Below are 14532 nucleotides of genomic sequence, written 5' to 3'. Positions count from 1 at the left end.
AGTTGGGGTAAATGGCCCCAATACTTCAAGCCTTTCATTGATCCTTTTTTTTTTAGCCACACCGCGTACCTTGAGCCGTCTTTTAGTCCCCCGACCAGGGATTGAAGCCACGCCCCCTGCAGTGAAAGCATGGAGTCCTAACCCCTGGACTACCAGGGAGTTTCCTTTCATTGACCCATTTAACAAGTATTTTGGTACTTGCCTAGTGGTCCAGTGGCTAAGACTGGATGCTCCCAGTGCAGGGGCCCCAGGTTCAATCCCTGGTCAGGGAGCTGGATCCCACATGCCAGAACTAAAAGATCCTGCATGCCACAACTAAGACTCATTGCAGCCCAGTAAATTAAAAAAAAAAAAAAAATTTCCTGAGGGCCCACCATGGATCAGACAGTGGCCTTGGCTCTGAGGAGTATGTTCACAGCTGTACCGCTCTCTGCTGAGAACTATCATTCAAGCCTGAATCCTCGCATGTCCTCAGGCCATCCAGAGATGTTTGCTGGCTAGAAACAGGAGACAGTTTTCTGGGGGCTTTGACATTTATGTAGAATAATAATAACAATAACAGGGCTAGCTACACCATTCATCGAGTTCCAAGCATGATTCTAAGCGCTTTATGTATATGCGCTCATTTAATTCTCATCTCACCTACCTCAGTATGCCTGCAGTGAGGACTGCAGAGTAAATATACATACTTACCACAGTCCCTGGCGTAAATCTGATGGAAGAGTTGTCATAATGATTACTATCTACTATGGTCCCCACTTTACAACCGAAAATTTGAGGCGTAGAGAAATTAGCTAGCCCAAGTTCTCATGGTTCGCGAGCTGCTCACCCAGGCTGTCTTACTTTTAGCCACTTTTTACTGTGCAGGTAGAGCTTCCCTGCTAGCTCAGTTGGTAAAGAATCCACCTGCAATGCAGGAGACCCCGGTTCAATTCCTGTGTCAGGAAGATGCCCTGGAGAAGGGAAAGGCTACCCACTCCAGTATTCTTGGGCTTCCCTGGTGGCTTAGACCATAAAGAATCCAACTGCAATGTGGGAGACCTGGGTTTGATCCCTGGGTTGGGAAGATCCCCTGGAGAAGGCTACCCACTCCAGTATTCTGGCTTGGAGATCCCATGGGCACGGGAGCCTGGTTGGTTACAGTCCATGGGTCACAGAGCTGGACATGACTGAGTGACTAAGCACAGCACTATCACAGCAGGTGACAGAGGTACCCAGCCTTTAGGTGCTATTTGCTGCTGCAGACAGAGGCTTATAGGCTCTCAGAAAGGTCAATTCCTGGGAGTTTCTGCTCTGCTGCTTTCACTCACTCATCCTGCCAGAAAGGTCCCCAGAGGACATCCCCTTGACCCTGTGTCCCCCTCTAGATGCCACCTTCCCTTAAGAGAGTCTACACCTGCCTTCTCCCCCTCCTCCCCTCCCACTTGCCTCCAGCCCCTGCCTTTGGGCTCCTCCTCCCTCCCCACTTCCACCCCAGCCTCACCCCTGCCCTGACTCTGCTCTTTCCAAGGTCACTTGGCTCCCTCACTGCCAAATCCAACAACCACTTTGCAGTGCTCCCGGGGCCTTTGGACCTCTTTCTTTAAAAAAAAAAAATTTTTTTTAATTTATTTGGCTACGCTGGGTCTTAGTTGCCACACGTGGAATCTTTAGTTGCGGCATGTGAGATCTAGTTCCCTGACCAAGGATTGAACTTGGGCCTCCTGCATTGGCAGCATAGACTCTTAACCCCTGGACCAGCAGGGAAGTCCCCTGGACCTCCTTTTTGAATCACTCTTTTCCTGCAAATCCAGGCTCTCCTTCCTCCCCGCTGGCAGTGACTTCCAGATCCTGCTGTGGGAGCCTTTTCCCCCAGCTTCACCCCCGGTCCCTTCCTCAGCCCACTTCCCTTCTCACGCTATGGGAAGCTCCAGGCCCTGCCATTGCCTCCAGCCTCTCAGCTGAGGGCTTCCTCTCCTGAATCTGTGCTGCCCTCTCTCAGAGCCACACCCTAACCTCCCCCTCCCCGAATGTACCACAGCTCCGTTAACCTTGAAGGAGCCAAAACAGCTCAGCATTCCCAAGACTACAGTTCACAGTCTTCACCCTCTAACCTGAACCTTTCCATGCTCCCCAAGCCCAGGAAGGGCACCACTATCCAGACACTTGTGCCCTCGGAAAACAGTTGTCTTCAGCTCTTCCCCAGTCCCCACTGCCCTCTGGTGTGTTACCAAGGTCTGGCCAGTTTGCTGCAGGAAAATGGGGCACAAGGAGACGGTCATGTCCCAGGCTTGGGTGAGCCTCTGGGTCAGACCCCCAAGTGAGTGTCCTTGGCTTTGCGCGGGAAAGAATTCAAGAGCGGCCCCGGTAAAGTGAAAGTAGGTTTACTGAGAGAGGTACACATTCCATCTGGAGTAGAAGATGGCAACCCACTCCAGTATTCTTCCCTGAAAAATCCCATGGACAGAGAAGCCTGGTGGGCTACAGTCCACGGGATAGGGTTGGACACGACTCAGCGACTGAGCACGCACCCACGCACGCACACATTCCCTAGGCAGCATGCAGTCTGCCTGGTCTGTCTCAGAAGGTGAGAGCGGCCTCAGGGCGGGGGTAAGTGGGAAAATGAGAGCTCCCCCAAATCTGGGGTGGTTAGTTTTTTATGGGCTGCATAATTCCACAAGCCAACGAGTGGGAGGGTTACTCCAGCTGTTTTGGGGGAAGGGGTGGAGACTTCCAGGAATTGGACTACCCCGCCCACTTCATGGCTTGGGTGAGTCTGTCATGTAGCATATGCTAACCTATCTCAATGAGTGAGCTGTATTGTGAGGCTCCAGGTCCGCTGGAAGTTGGTTAAATCTTCTGCCATCTTGAGTCTAGTTGGTTCTAACCAGTTTTTGTTGTATCCTCAGTGGCTATGTCATCTTTTTAATGGTTGTACCCTGCCCCCTTCCCTCGTCACTAGTTGATCTTGTAAGTATCTCGTGGCCATGGCCACGGCCCTGGTCTGACAAACATTACTTTTACACGTAGACTCCTGCATTAGTCTCTGGTATCCCTTGCAGCTAGAACGCCAGCTTAAATGTACATCTTAATAAGTTGGGCCTTTTCAAAACCTTCTTGAGCAGGTCTAGTCCAGGCCAATTATATCAGAATACCTGGCTGTGGGAAGGAGACATAAGCATTTTTTTTTTAAGTGATTCCAGTATATGTTCAAGGTTAAGAATCACTGTAATAGAGTCTGTGAGCTGCAAATAACCTACATCTGGGGTTCAAGTTAATTTAAATCGTTGGTTCTTACACTTCAGTGGGCATCAGAATCACCTAACAAGTTGTTAAAATACAGATTTCTGAGCCTTGACTTGTGATCCAGTGGCAAAGACTCCACAGTCCCAATGCAGGGGGTTTGGTTCTGGGTTTGATTCCTGGTCGGGGAACTAGATCCCACATGCCACAGCAAAAAAGATCCCATATATGGTGACTAAGATCCAGCACAGCTAAATAAAAAACAAAAATAAGTATTAAAAAATAAACAGCTTGCTGGGCCCCCACCTCTGGAGTGTCTGAGTTAGCAGATGGGGGGTGAAGTCTAAGAATCTGCATTTTCTAATGATGCTGGTCCAGGGCCCACACATTGAGAACCGCTACTTAAATGATGAGGACTGCTACTTACTACGATGAGGAAGTGTATCGTTTTACCTGACAGAGAGGCCAGGGGTAGGGAGGGAGGCACCAAGCAAGGCCAGGTGGATCTTCAATTGCAAAATGAAGTTGGGCTTCCATTGCTTCTCTGGCTCTTGCTCGCCTCTGATGAGACCAGGTTTCTAGCAGATGTTCAAGGTGCCCTGTGACTGACTCCGCTACCCCTCCAGCTGTACCTTTGCTCATGCCTTACTTTCCCTCCTAGAATTCTGTTTTATCCTGTTTCACCTGTTCTAAATGCCCACCCTTAAAGGTACAGCTGAATTTCACTGCCCTTCTGAACCCATCTCCCCCTCCCTGATCTGCCCAGTTTTCCCCCGTTCCGCTTTGTGTCACCAGTTGTCCTTCTGAGGGTTGGTTTTGGATTCCAGTTGGGCTGTAGGACACTTGGGGGTAAAAACAAGGCCGTTACCACAGCCCCATGGCAAGGTCAGATGGATAAGGATCTCGGAGTGTAGCAGACCCTAGTTGGACTCTGGGTTTGATTCCTGGCTTCCTTGTTGATGTGGGGTAAGTTACTTGACCAGAGCCTAGGGTTTTTTGGGGGGTCTGGTTAAAATTATTTCATAGCATCATCTGTCTTAAAGGATCAACTGAGTTCATGATGTCAAAGAATCCTGTACTCTCAGCTGAACCAGAGCCCTATTCCTGCTTCTCCTTGTCCCCCACACCGATATATTAGTGTCATAGACCTGCATGTGTCCCCAGGTTCACTCTTCATCTTTGTCACCTCTGGAAAAATCACTTAGTGAGCATCTCTTAGAGCATCAGTCCCCTAATCTGTGGGATGGGAATGTGAGAAGATTCAAAGAAATGCAAGCTCCCGGATCAACAAATGTCATCGGCAAAATGCTTGGTGAATGAAATTCTTAAAAGAACCGAGTTGTCTCTAGGTGGTGGAGAAAGTGGTTCAGGACTGGGCCTTCGGTTCTAAACAGCAAATTAAGGAGGAAAGGCCCCAGAATGCTCTGGACAACCCCCTTCTGGCCCTCCCCACCCCACTGCCCATAGCTGAGTCAATGCCAGTCTCCCCTTCTCCCCTCACCAAGGACAAAAGGGAAGGAAATGAGGCCACTTCATTTGCTCTCTGAGTGGATCTGTTTCCTCACCCGAGGTTGTGGGTGAGTCTGTCTGTCCTCTAGTCTCTGCAGCAGCCTCTGTGCTAGGAGGGTCCTTCTAGAGCCTGAGGGCCCACACTGCCAGGAGAGGCTCCCTGGTGGCCAGGGAAACGTTTGAATCTGGCAGCCCTGACTCTGGTACTTCCACTTGTTTTGGGTTGCAGGGCTGGGAGGCCCATGGAGCACGTTTGTTTCTGGGAACATTCCCTCTACAGCTAAGTGGGTCTGGCCTATCATTAGTCTTTCAGAATATCTTTTTGTGTGTGTGTGTGACTAAATTCTGCCAACTTCCTGGTTTTTGATATTGCACTATAGTTATGTTGCCATTGGGGGAAACTGGGGGAAGAGTACATGGACTTTCCTGTTTTGTTTTTTTTTTTTCCAACTCCTTTTGAATCTATACTTCAAAATTGAAAGTGTGTTGTTAAAAATATTTCCAGGAACTTCCCTGGTGGTCCAGTGGCTAAGATTCCACACTCCTAATGAAGGGGGCCTGGGTTCGATCCCTGGTCAGGGAATTAGATCCCACATGGTGCAATTAAAGATCCCCCACGCTGCAAATAAGACATGGAACAGCCAAATTAAAATCTTTTCAGCTTCCTTCCTTCCTGAAGGAAGGTGGACTCGGCCACCCCCGAGTCCAGGCTCTTATCACCTCCGTCTTGGACTCTTGCAACCACCTCTTGGCTTTCCTTCTATCTTTGTTTGGTCTTGGCACACACTAGTCCACCCATAGAATCTCCAAGATACCAATTTTGATCTATTTCACCCTGAAATGACTAGCAGAGGCTACCGTTTACTGGGATGAACTAGCACTCAAGGCCCTCAAACACCTTTCCAATCTTGTTGTTTAATTGCCGAGTTGTGTCCGACTCTTTTGCGACCCCACAGACTGTAGCCCACCAGACTCCTCTGTCCATGGGATTTCCCAGGCAAGAATACTGAAGTGGATTGCCATTTCCTTCTCCAGGGGATCTTACCGACCCAGGGATCAAACCTGCATCTCCTGCATTGGTAGGCAGATTCTTTACCACTGAGCCACCTGGGAAGCTTCCAATTTCACCTGCTACTTTTTTTTTTCTTGCCTGCACCGCCTGGTTTGCCAGATCTTAGTTACCAGACCAGGGATCCAACCCATGACCCCTGCGATGGAAATGTGAAGTCTTAACCACTGGCCTGCCAGGGAATTCCCTTACCGGCGTTTTATTTTACTCATACCCTGCCTCCGCACAGCATCCTCCTGCTCACGTCTTTGCTGAGGCTGTGCCACCCACTAATTCCAGAACTACCCTTTCCCTTCTTCATTAACAATAAATATTCATCTGAATTTCCCAATGCTAAGACTTTCCCACCTGTTGAACGGGAGTAAAATTTGGACCCTTGCCTCCTTGAAAGGATCCAGTGTGATGACGGCTGGAATAATGCCTTTACTAACGATTATCAGTAAAGTAGTCAAGGGAAGGCCTGAGCCTGGACTACATGCACTACATTACTCGCCCCGAAACGCTTCCGCGACCACACAGCCTCAACGGCCAGGCCCCGCCCTTCCGGGGGCCCAATGATCATGGCCCCGCCCCTGGAGACGCACCAACGACCAGGCCACGCCCCTCGGGACGCGCCAGCGGCCGGGCCCCGCCCCGCGTGCGTGCGCGGCCCCGCGGAGACGTGCAGGCGTCCGCCAGGCCAGAGGCTGAGGTGGCAGTGGTCCTGCGGACATGGAGCTCCCGCAGATGCCGGAGCTGATGGGGCTGTCGCTGTTGCTCGGGCTGCTGGCCCTCGTGGCGACGGCTGCGGTAGCGCGGGGGTGGCTGCGCGCGGAGGAGGAGACGAGCGGCCGGTCCGCCGGTGAGTGTGGCGGGGACGGGTAGGGGCGACCCGCGAGACCTCGCTCCCCGGCCTTCTCGGGGGTCCGACGCACCGTTCGGGCTTGTGGGGGTGTCAGTGACCTGCCCTCCCCGCCTCAGTTTCTCCTCTTATGACATAAGTTTCCCTTCCCGAGAGTAGGGGCCGCCTTGCCCGGCCCATCGCGCCCCTTTGGGACGATCTATTAGAACCTGGGTCCCGCGCGGCAGTGCGCTCTCTGCGTGGCCGAGACCAAGCCGCCTTCCCTCGGAGCACAGCTGAGAGGCCACTCGGAAACTCTTCCGCGCGCTCCTTGTTCGTTATTTTATGAAAACGAGGAGGAAGGGACAGAGACATCCATTTGTGAACGCTCTGGTCTACCGACATACAGCATTTATTGAATACCTACTACCTCCTGTAGGCTTTGGGGTCTTTTCCTTTGGGGAGTCCAATGTCGGGTAAAAGAACATCCGAAAATGTAAGTGAAAAATACAGTGTCGTGGGTTTCATAGAAAGATCAGTATCAGAATACTAGTACTAGCTCTGTAGTAGTACTCCCACGGGTGGGAGGTCAGCCCCGCTTTTGTCGGTGGTGGGCGGGGGTCAAGTAAAGAACCCTGAAGAAGGGGTCTTCAAGGATCCATGTGTAAGGATTTGCCAGGACGACCAAGAGAAGGAGAATACTCCTGGCAATAGCAACGTGCAGGAAGCCAAGGAGTCCTGAAACAGTGTTTGGTTTGACTGTAATGTGAGAGGAGAGAAGTGGGCTTGTTAGACAAGGCTGGAGAGGCAAGCAGAGGGCAGATCTGCCTTTGTAACTGTGGCCTCCGGAGTTTTCTTCCTGTAGGAATTGAGGAGCATCTGTAGTGATCTGACACATGCCCACTTTGCACCTGTCCTGATTCTCAATTAAATTAGCTATTTTATACAAAAATGACTGGCACCCTTTTCAGCACAGGGGACGTGCTCAGCACATGGTGACTACCTCTCATTGCCCGGTTCTCTCTGGGATTCCCTCTGAGCCTTTTTTCGTGCTTGTTCTGGGTACTGTGCTTGTCATTTTGTATATATCATCTCACCCAGTTCTCAACTTTTCTTTTAGAAAAGCCAAGGCCCAGAGCAATTAAGTAACTTAACCTGAGACCAGCGCCAGCAGCTTCTGTAGTGCACATTATCCCTCACTTACAGAGGTCTGGTTAAGAATCTGCTCCCCACTGGCCTTTCTGTGAACCCACTGAGCTGCGCCTGCCCAGAGAGGGTGCCTTCTCTAATGTGCAGTGGGGTGCTGTATGATTATGTTACATATGCTAATAGCAAGCAGCCTCCCCAGGATCACTCAGTGATAGAGACATAGTCCATACCCAGCTCTGATTCCAAAGCTTCTGGTTTTTTCCCCTGTATTCCTCTCTCTTCTCGAGGACAAGGTCATCTCCACTCAATGCCTGGCCATTCATCGGTGGTCACTGAGTGATGACTGAGCGAGTAAATGGATGGTTGACCTGGCCCTTCCTTATAGGCCAAAAGGCAAACGGATGTCCACCTGACAAGTCCTTGAAATCCAAGAAGCAGAAACTGCAACAGCGGGTTCGCAAGGAGAAGCCTCAGCAACACAACTTCACCCACCGCCTTCTGGCTGCAGCACTGAAGGTACACGGGTACCCAGCACAGCATGTATATATGAAGACTCATGGCCCCGCAGACTTCTCCTTTGTAGGATTCTGTGCATGTTACAGACTCCCCTGCCTCTGACCCAGATCAGGGGAGACGCCCTGTCCCATCTCCTCCTGACGTCCCATCAGGAGTTTGCTGTTGATCTAAGCAACAGGGTCCCTGAGTCATGGTTGCACGGGTTTCCGCATTTGCCCAGGGGGTTCCTGTTCATACCTGCTGCTGCCCTTGCCCTAGAGCCACAGTGGGAACATAACTTGCATGGACTTCAGCAGCAATGGCAAGTACCTGGCTACCTGTGCAGACGACCGTACCGTCCGCATCTGGAGCACAAAGGACTTCCTGCAGCGGGAGCACCGCAGCATGAGAGCCAACGTGGAACTGGACCATGCCATCCTGGTGCGCTTCAGCCCTGACTGCAGGTGGGACAGGATGGAGCCCCAGGTGTGCCTGCAGAAGCCCTGACCCAGGCCTAGGTCTTTCCCACACCTGGTTTGGGATACTGAGGGGGGGACCCAGGGTCTTCCTTGTGGTGGCAGAAGGGAACATCCAGACAGCTTGAACACTGTCTGAGGCTCCCTGGAGGGTTATGCAGCTACCTAACAAGGAAGTAGCAATGGCAACCCACTCCAGTACTCTTGCCTGGGAAATCCCATGGACGGAGGAGCCTGGTAGGCTACAGTCCATGGGGTCACGAAGAGTCGGACACGACTGATGTCACAGTTAGCAGCAGCAGCAGCTACAAGGAAGTAGAGTAGGGAAAATCTGTTCCTATTTGGGAAGTACCAAAGCCTGACTGATTTCCAGATTAGTCTTGGAAGCTCTCATGGTTTTCTAAACCCTAGAGAGAAGCTAAAGGAGCCAGAACTATGAGAGTCCTAACCTTCTAAGGAGTTTTAAGAGATTCTGAATTAAGGGTTATGAGGCTGGACTATAGGTCCTGAAGGGAGATCTTGATTCTCCTTAAAGCCTGCCTAGCGTAGGGCCTCACACACACAGGTCTCTGTGTCTGAAGGAGTGAGAGACTTGTCTGCTCCCTGTTTCTAGAGCATTCATCGTCTGGCTCGCTAATGGAGACACCCTCCGTGTCTTCAAGATGATGAAACGAGACGATGGAGGCTATACTTTCACGGCCACCCCGGAGGACTTTCCTAAAAAGCACAAGGCACCCATTGTCAACATTGGCATCGCTGACACAGGTGAGAGGCATTCAGAGGATGGAGCTTGGCCCAGGCAAGAGGGAATGGACTGTTATATTCACTGAATAAGTGAATGCAGCCTGAGAGGTATGCTCAGTTCTGGTGTGACAAAAGGGACCTTGTTTGGGCTCCCCTGGAGTTCCTGGGAGCCACAGCAAGTCCCTAGGAGAGGCAGGTAATCGCCAGTCTTCAGTCATATCCTTATCTGTGGCGACCCTTGGTGCGGGAGGGGAGCATGATGTGAAGGGCAGCAGAGGCCTTCGTAAGTCAGTTGATCAGGTCATTGACCTCAGCTCGTGTTACGCCCCCTCACCTCCAGGGAAGTTCATCATGACTGCTTCCAGTGACACGACCGTCCTCATTTGGAATCTGAAAGGCCGGGTGCTGTCCACCATCAACACCAACCACATGAGCAATACATATGCTGCTATATCCCCTTGTAGCAGGTAAGGAAGAGGGCACTCTGGCATTGGATGTGGGCTGAGATTGGAGCTGGGGGCTAGGGTGGAGAGAGTAGAGAGCCAGCTTCAAGTAGCAGAAGGAGCAGGCGTGTGGAATCAGGATATCTAGATTCAAGGCCTTAGTTTCTACTTATTTAAAGCATATAAAAGGTTGGGGCAGGGGTACTGTGTATCTTATAGCTGTGAGGATGAACTGAGGTCATGTATAAAAGCACTTTTAAAAGACAGTGTTATTAGATACACGATTATGAACTCTCTCAGGAGTTTAGTAGATCTGCAGAAAAAGCTGCCCTTAAAATTAAGTTTTAAAGCAGCCTGGGTTGTCTGGCAGGTTTGTAGCCTCGTGTGGCTTCACCCCAGATGTAAAAGTTTGGGAAGTCTGCTTTGGGAAGAAAGGGGACTTCCAGGAGGTTGTGCGAGCCTTTGAACTGAAGGGCCACTCTGCAGCCGTGCACTTCTTTGCTTTCTCCAATGACTCCCGGAGGTGAGTGAATCCTCTCTGAGTTCTTACCAGTTTCTTACCAAGACTCCCAGCCCCTCTTGGCAACCAGGAGCCTCCGGCCATTCTGTGCAGCAGCTGTGCAGTGGGGGGATTTCTGGCCCTCAGCAGAAAGTAGAGATAGCAGTGGAGTTGGCTTCCCAGCTAGCGTCCGAAGTGGCGTCCCAGCGCCCTCCCCTCCAGGGTGTGTGAGGCTAGAGCCCTGACTTTCCATGCTGCAGGATGGCCTCTGTCTCCAAGGACGGCACGTGGAAACTGTGGGACACAGACGTGGAATACAAGAAGCAGCAGGACCCCTACTTGCTGAGGACAGGCCGCTTTGAAGAAGCGAGCACCGTGCCGTGCCGCCTGGCGCTCTCCCCTGACGCCCAGGTCTTGGCCTTGGCCAGCGGCAGCAGTATTCATCTCTACAACACCCGGCGGGGTGAGAAGGAGGAGAGCTTCGAGCAGGTCCACGGGGAGTGTATCAGTGACTTGTCCTTTGACATCACTGGCCGGCTTCTGGCATCCTGTGGGGACCGAGCAGTGCGGCTCTTCCACAACACGCCTGGCTACCGGGCAGTGGTGGAGGAAATGCAGGCCCTCCTGAAGCGAGCCTCCAACGAAAGCACCCGCCAGAGGCTTCAGCAGCAGCTGACGCAGGCCCAGGAGGCCCTGAAGAACCTGGGGGCCTTGAAGAAATAACTGTGGGAGGAGGGACAGTAGGAAGGATCTGACCTGCTCTCGTCTCCACTGCTGCCGTTTCCCTGGTTCTCCCCCAGTGGAAGCCTTTTGAAAGGAGTGTCCTGATTTTCCTAATGGCAGCTTCTCTCTCCTTTTCCCCACTGAAACTATTCTGGCCTACTCAGATCTCTCTCTCTCCTTGCTGGTGATGATTCCTGGCCCACTTAACAACCTCCCAGGCTAATGACCAAGGTGCTTTTCTTTTTCCTGGGCCCAAGGGGTGGAGTCTCTCTTCACTAGGCACGGAGGAGAGTGGTAATTAGAAGAGAGGGAGCACATGGTCTTTGACCTTGGGACAACACACCCTGCTATCCAAAGGAGGCAAAACCCAGGGAAGACCTGAGTGCTAAACAGCAGTCTTGCAGGGGTGGGAGACTGAGATTCCTTCCTATTCCAGAACTGGGGAGTGGCTCAGGGAAAGTCTGATCTTAACCCAGGCAAAGCGCCTAACTTCATCCAGAATTACGGGATTTCATTCTGTGCCTCAGTTTTCTTACTTGTCAAATGGAGAATAATTATCTTTTGACCTTCCTAGATTTGAAAGAAAAATGGAAAAGAGTCATAATCTGTTATCTGTTGTCGAATATCATTTATTAACTACTGAGTAAAACTGGGACTCAAACAGGGCAGTTTGAATCTCTTGGGAAAGCTAAGCTTCTGGGATTTGATTGATGGTACATTTCGTATCTGCTTCTGCTTTAAGTTGGGTGGAGGAATCACAGAATCCCAAGGTAGGGCTCTTCTCTTCCAGGAGGTTATATCCTGTTTGAGGAGAACCTCTTTTCAGGTCATCCAACATTTGCTGGCCTATTCTGTGCCCAGTGCAGCACGGACACTGGAGATAAATATGAATAAGACATGATTTCTGCCACTGAAGATGGCTGGTGGACGAAAGGTACACAAGTCTGTGAAGTGATTTTTGTTAGTTTATTCACAGCTGGAGAAGGCTGTGGTAAAAGTCAAGGCAAGAGAGAGGACTGAATCAGGACAGAGGCAATGGCGTTGAAGGGATAGATTGAATAGATTGGGTATTTAGAAGTTCACATTTTTGGATTTTGAGGACTGCTTGGATGGGAGAGGTAAGGGAAATGAGGAATCTAGGCAGACTTGAGCCTCAGCAAAATTTATCCAAAATAAATTCTTCCCTCTCCCTAAAACTTGGACCTCCCCTAATCACCCCCAACTCATATAAACATGTGAACAAATCACAGCATTGGAGTTTTCCTCAGTTACTCCCTTTTCTACGCCCCCTCTGCCCTACTACACGATTACCATCCACTCCACCAGAAAATTCTTTGGGTTACATGGCAGTAAATCCTGAATCTGTTACTCCTCTCCATCTCTTCTGATACCATCCTGGTCCTAGCCACTGTTACCTACAGGGCCACTATAATGTAGCTTCCTCATTGGCCTTCCTGCTTCCTGGCTTGCCTCGTTAAGTCACTCTTGTACATAGCAGAGTGATCTCTGAAAAATGTAAAGCAGATCACATCATTCCCAAGTTAGAAACCCTCCCAAGACTCCTCCTCACACTCGGAATGAAATCCAAAATTCTCACTGTGGCATACAAGGCCCTGTGTAATCTGGGTTCTTCCTCCTGTGATCTTGTTACCACTCTCCCAGCCGTGCCACTCCTCCAACCAAGCCAAGTTATTTCCAGCTTCAAAGGGGACTTGTGCCTCTGTTCTTCCCTCTGCTTAGAAGCATTTTTTTCCCTTCTCTTGGCAGACTTGCCATGCTTGTCATAATTCAGTTCTCAGTTTCAGTTACACTTTAGAGACCCTCCCTGACCACTCAATCTGAAGTAGCCCTTTCCACCAGCCATATCACATTAGCTCATTATATTTTAGTTTGCATTACTTAATGCTATCTGAAATTATTTTGTTTGGATATTTGTTGGCTTCAGGGGTGTCAGGTGGGTAATAGAAGTAGGTGAGTTGGGCCACAGTTGTCTGGGTGAAAGACAGTAGGAAAAGGTGGGAACTGAAGTCATCTCTAGAGGACCTTTGTCCTGGGTCAGGGGCAGGTGTGGCTGTGACTTAATATTCTGGAATCCAGTAGAAGTTGCCCATTTCAGAGAAGCCAGAAGTTGGCAATTTATTTTCAAAAGAAAAATGTTAAGCACTGTAGGAACCAAACAAAACACTAATGGCAGGATGCAGCCCAGCAGTCTCTCATTGGCAGCTTTTGGGTTGCTCATTAAGCCACTGGAATGTGACAGGAATCCTTGTCAGATTTGCTCCATGTCCCACACACACTGCCTGGAATAGAGTAAGCGCTCAATAAGTGTTGAATTCGAACCAGGCAGCTAACAGAAATGTCAGTACCCTCTCTGCACTGTGGTTTGACGTTCCTAAGGATAGACTTCTGACTGATAATACTGTGCACCTGGGTCCTGGTGAAGCTTCGCTTTCTGGTTGTCAGAAGAATGAGACTAAGACACTTTGCATTCCTGCTTGGCTCTGGCTTTGCTCTGATTGCATATCCAGGAGGGGCAGTGATCGCAGGATGTTGAGTTACTGAAGTCAGAAGTCTTTGGTTCCAGTTTCAGCCGGGGCACTTGTTGAACAGACACATCACTTCACCTCTCTGAGTTTGTTTCCTCATCTGTAAAATGGAAATAAATCTGGCCCTTCATGCCTTGCCAGGGCTATGAATTTCTAATAAAATGAATGAAAACACTATAGAAGAGTCATTACAGAGATGTCCTGGGGACAGAAAACAGCTCCTCTCAGTAAAGATGAGGCTGCTTCCCTGTCAGCATGGCGAAAGTTACCTGGATATTCATGTAGCCCAGAGGCCACTATGTTTTTTTGATAAAAAATCCTTGTGTGTGAAGGCAGTGTTAATACTTTAATATTACTATTTCAATTTATGTGGGTTTGAAAGTTTTCAGAATAAAAATTTGGGGAAATTTAAAAAAATGGTATCCAGATTATTTTTATCAGTCATTAAAAATAAAAATACTTAAAGCGCAAAAGTGCACATCTGAAGGTCTGTTGATAGTCTTCATCAATTTCAATTAAGGTAATAAGACTTGTCTTTAAAAGATGTTTTATAATTGGAGATTACAGCAGGTAAGTAGGAAGCACACACTGTTGTGTTGAGTTATCAGTGATGGTATGCTATAGACCCAGCAGTGCCCCCAATTGGCCATGTGTCTAGAAACTTAGTGATTTGGGATTCATGTTCTCTACAAAACTCCAGAAATAGGAGTCTTCCAGGTGAGCGTGACGTGGTTTCAGCACACAGCTCTTGAGACTGAGACCCACTGATGACACAGGTTGGCACTGCAGAATTAGCCGTAGACACTGAAAGCATGATTCATAAACACAAACCTGGGG

At 49.9% G+C, this 14532-nt stretch overlaps 1 protein-coding gene across 3 annotated transcripts; it reads left to right on the top strand.

Moving 5' to 3' along the window:
• The first annotated feature begins 6450 nt into the window (after nucleotides 1–6450).
• Nucleotides 6451–13872, top strand: TBL2 (transducin beta like 2). Of its 3 annotated transcripts, XM_027526939.1 has the most exons (7): nucleotides 6451–6641; nucleotides 8155–8285; nucleotides 8544–8728; nucleotides 9354–9505; nucleotides 9825–9951; nucleotides 10298–10450; nucleotides 10687–13872. In XM_027526939.1, exons 1-7 carry the CDS (start codon nucleotides 6512–6514, stop codon nucleotides 11147–11149), a joined length of 1341 nt encoding a protein of 446 aa, XP_027382740.1. In that variant the 5' UTR covers nucleotides 6451–6511; the 3' UTR covers nucleotides 11150–13872. The 3 variants fall into 3 exon arrangements, with proteins under 3 accessions (XP_027382740.1, XP_027382741.1, XP_027382742.1); XM_027526940.1 differs by lacking the exon at nucleotides 6451–6641 and having other exon boundaries at nucleotides 8194–8285; nucleotides 8506–8728; XM_027526941.1 differs by lacking the exons at nucleotides 6451–6641; nucleotides 8155–8285 and having other exon boundaries at nucleotides 8616–8705.
• Nucleotides 13873–14532: the final 660 nt, after the last annotated feature.

The sequence above is a fragment of the Bos indicus x Bos taurus genome, chromosome 25, assembly GCF_003369695.1.
Source record: "Bos indicus x Bos taurus breed Angus x Brahman F1 hybrid chromosome 25, Bos_hybrid_MaternalHap_v2.0, whole genome shotgun sequence".
Classification (NCBI taxonomy): Eukaryota; Metazoa; Chordata; class Mammalia; order Artiodactyla; family Bovidae; genus Bos; species Bos indicus x Bos taurus.
The sequence above is the reverse complement of the archived record's forward strand: the minus strand, read 5'-3'. Positions and strand labels throughout refer to the sequence as shown.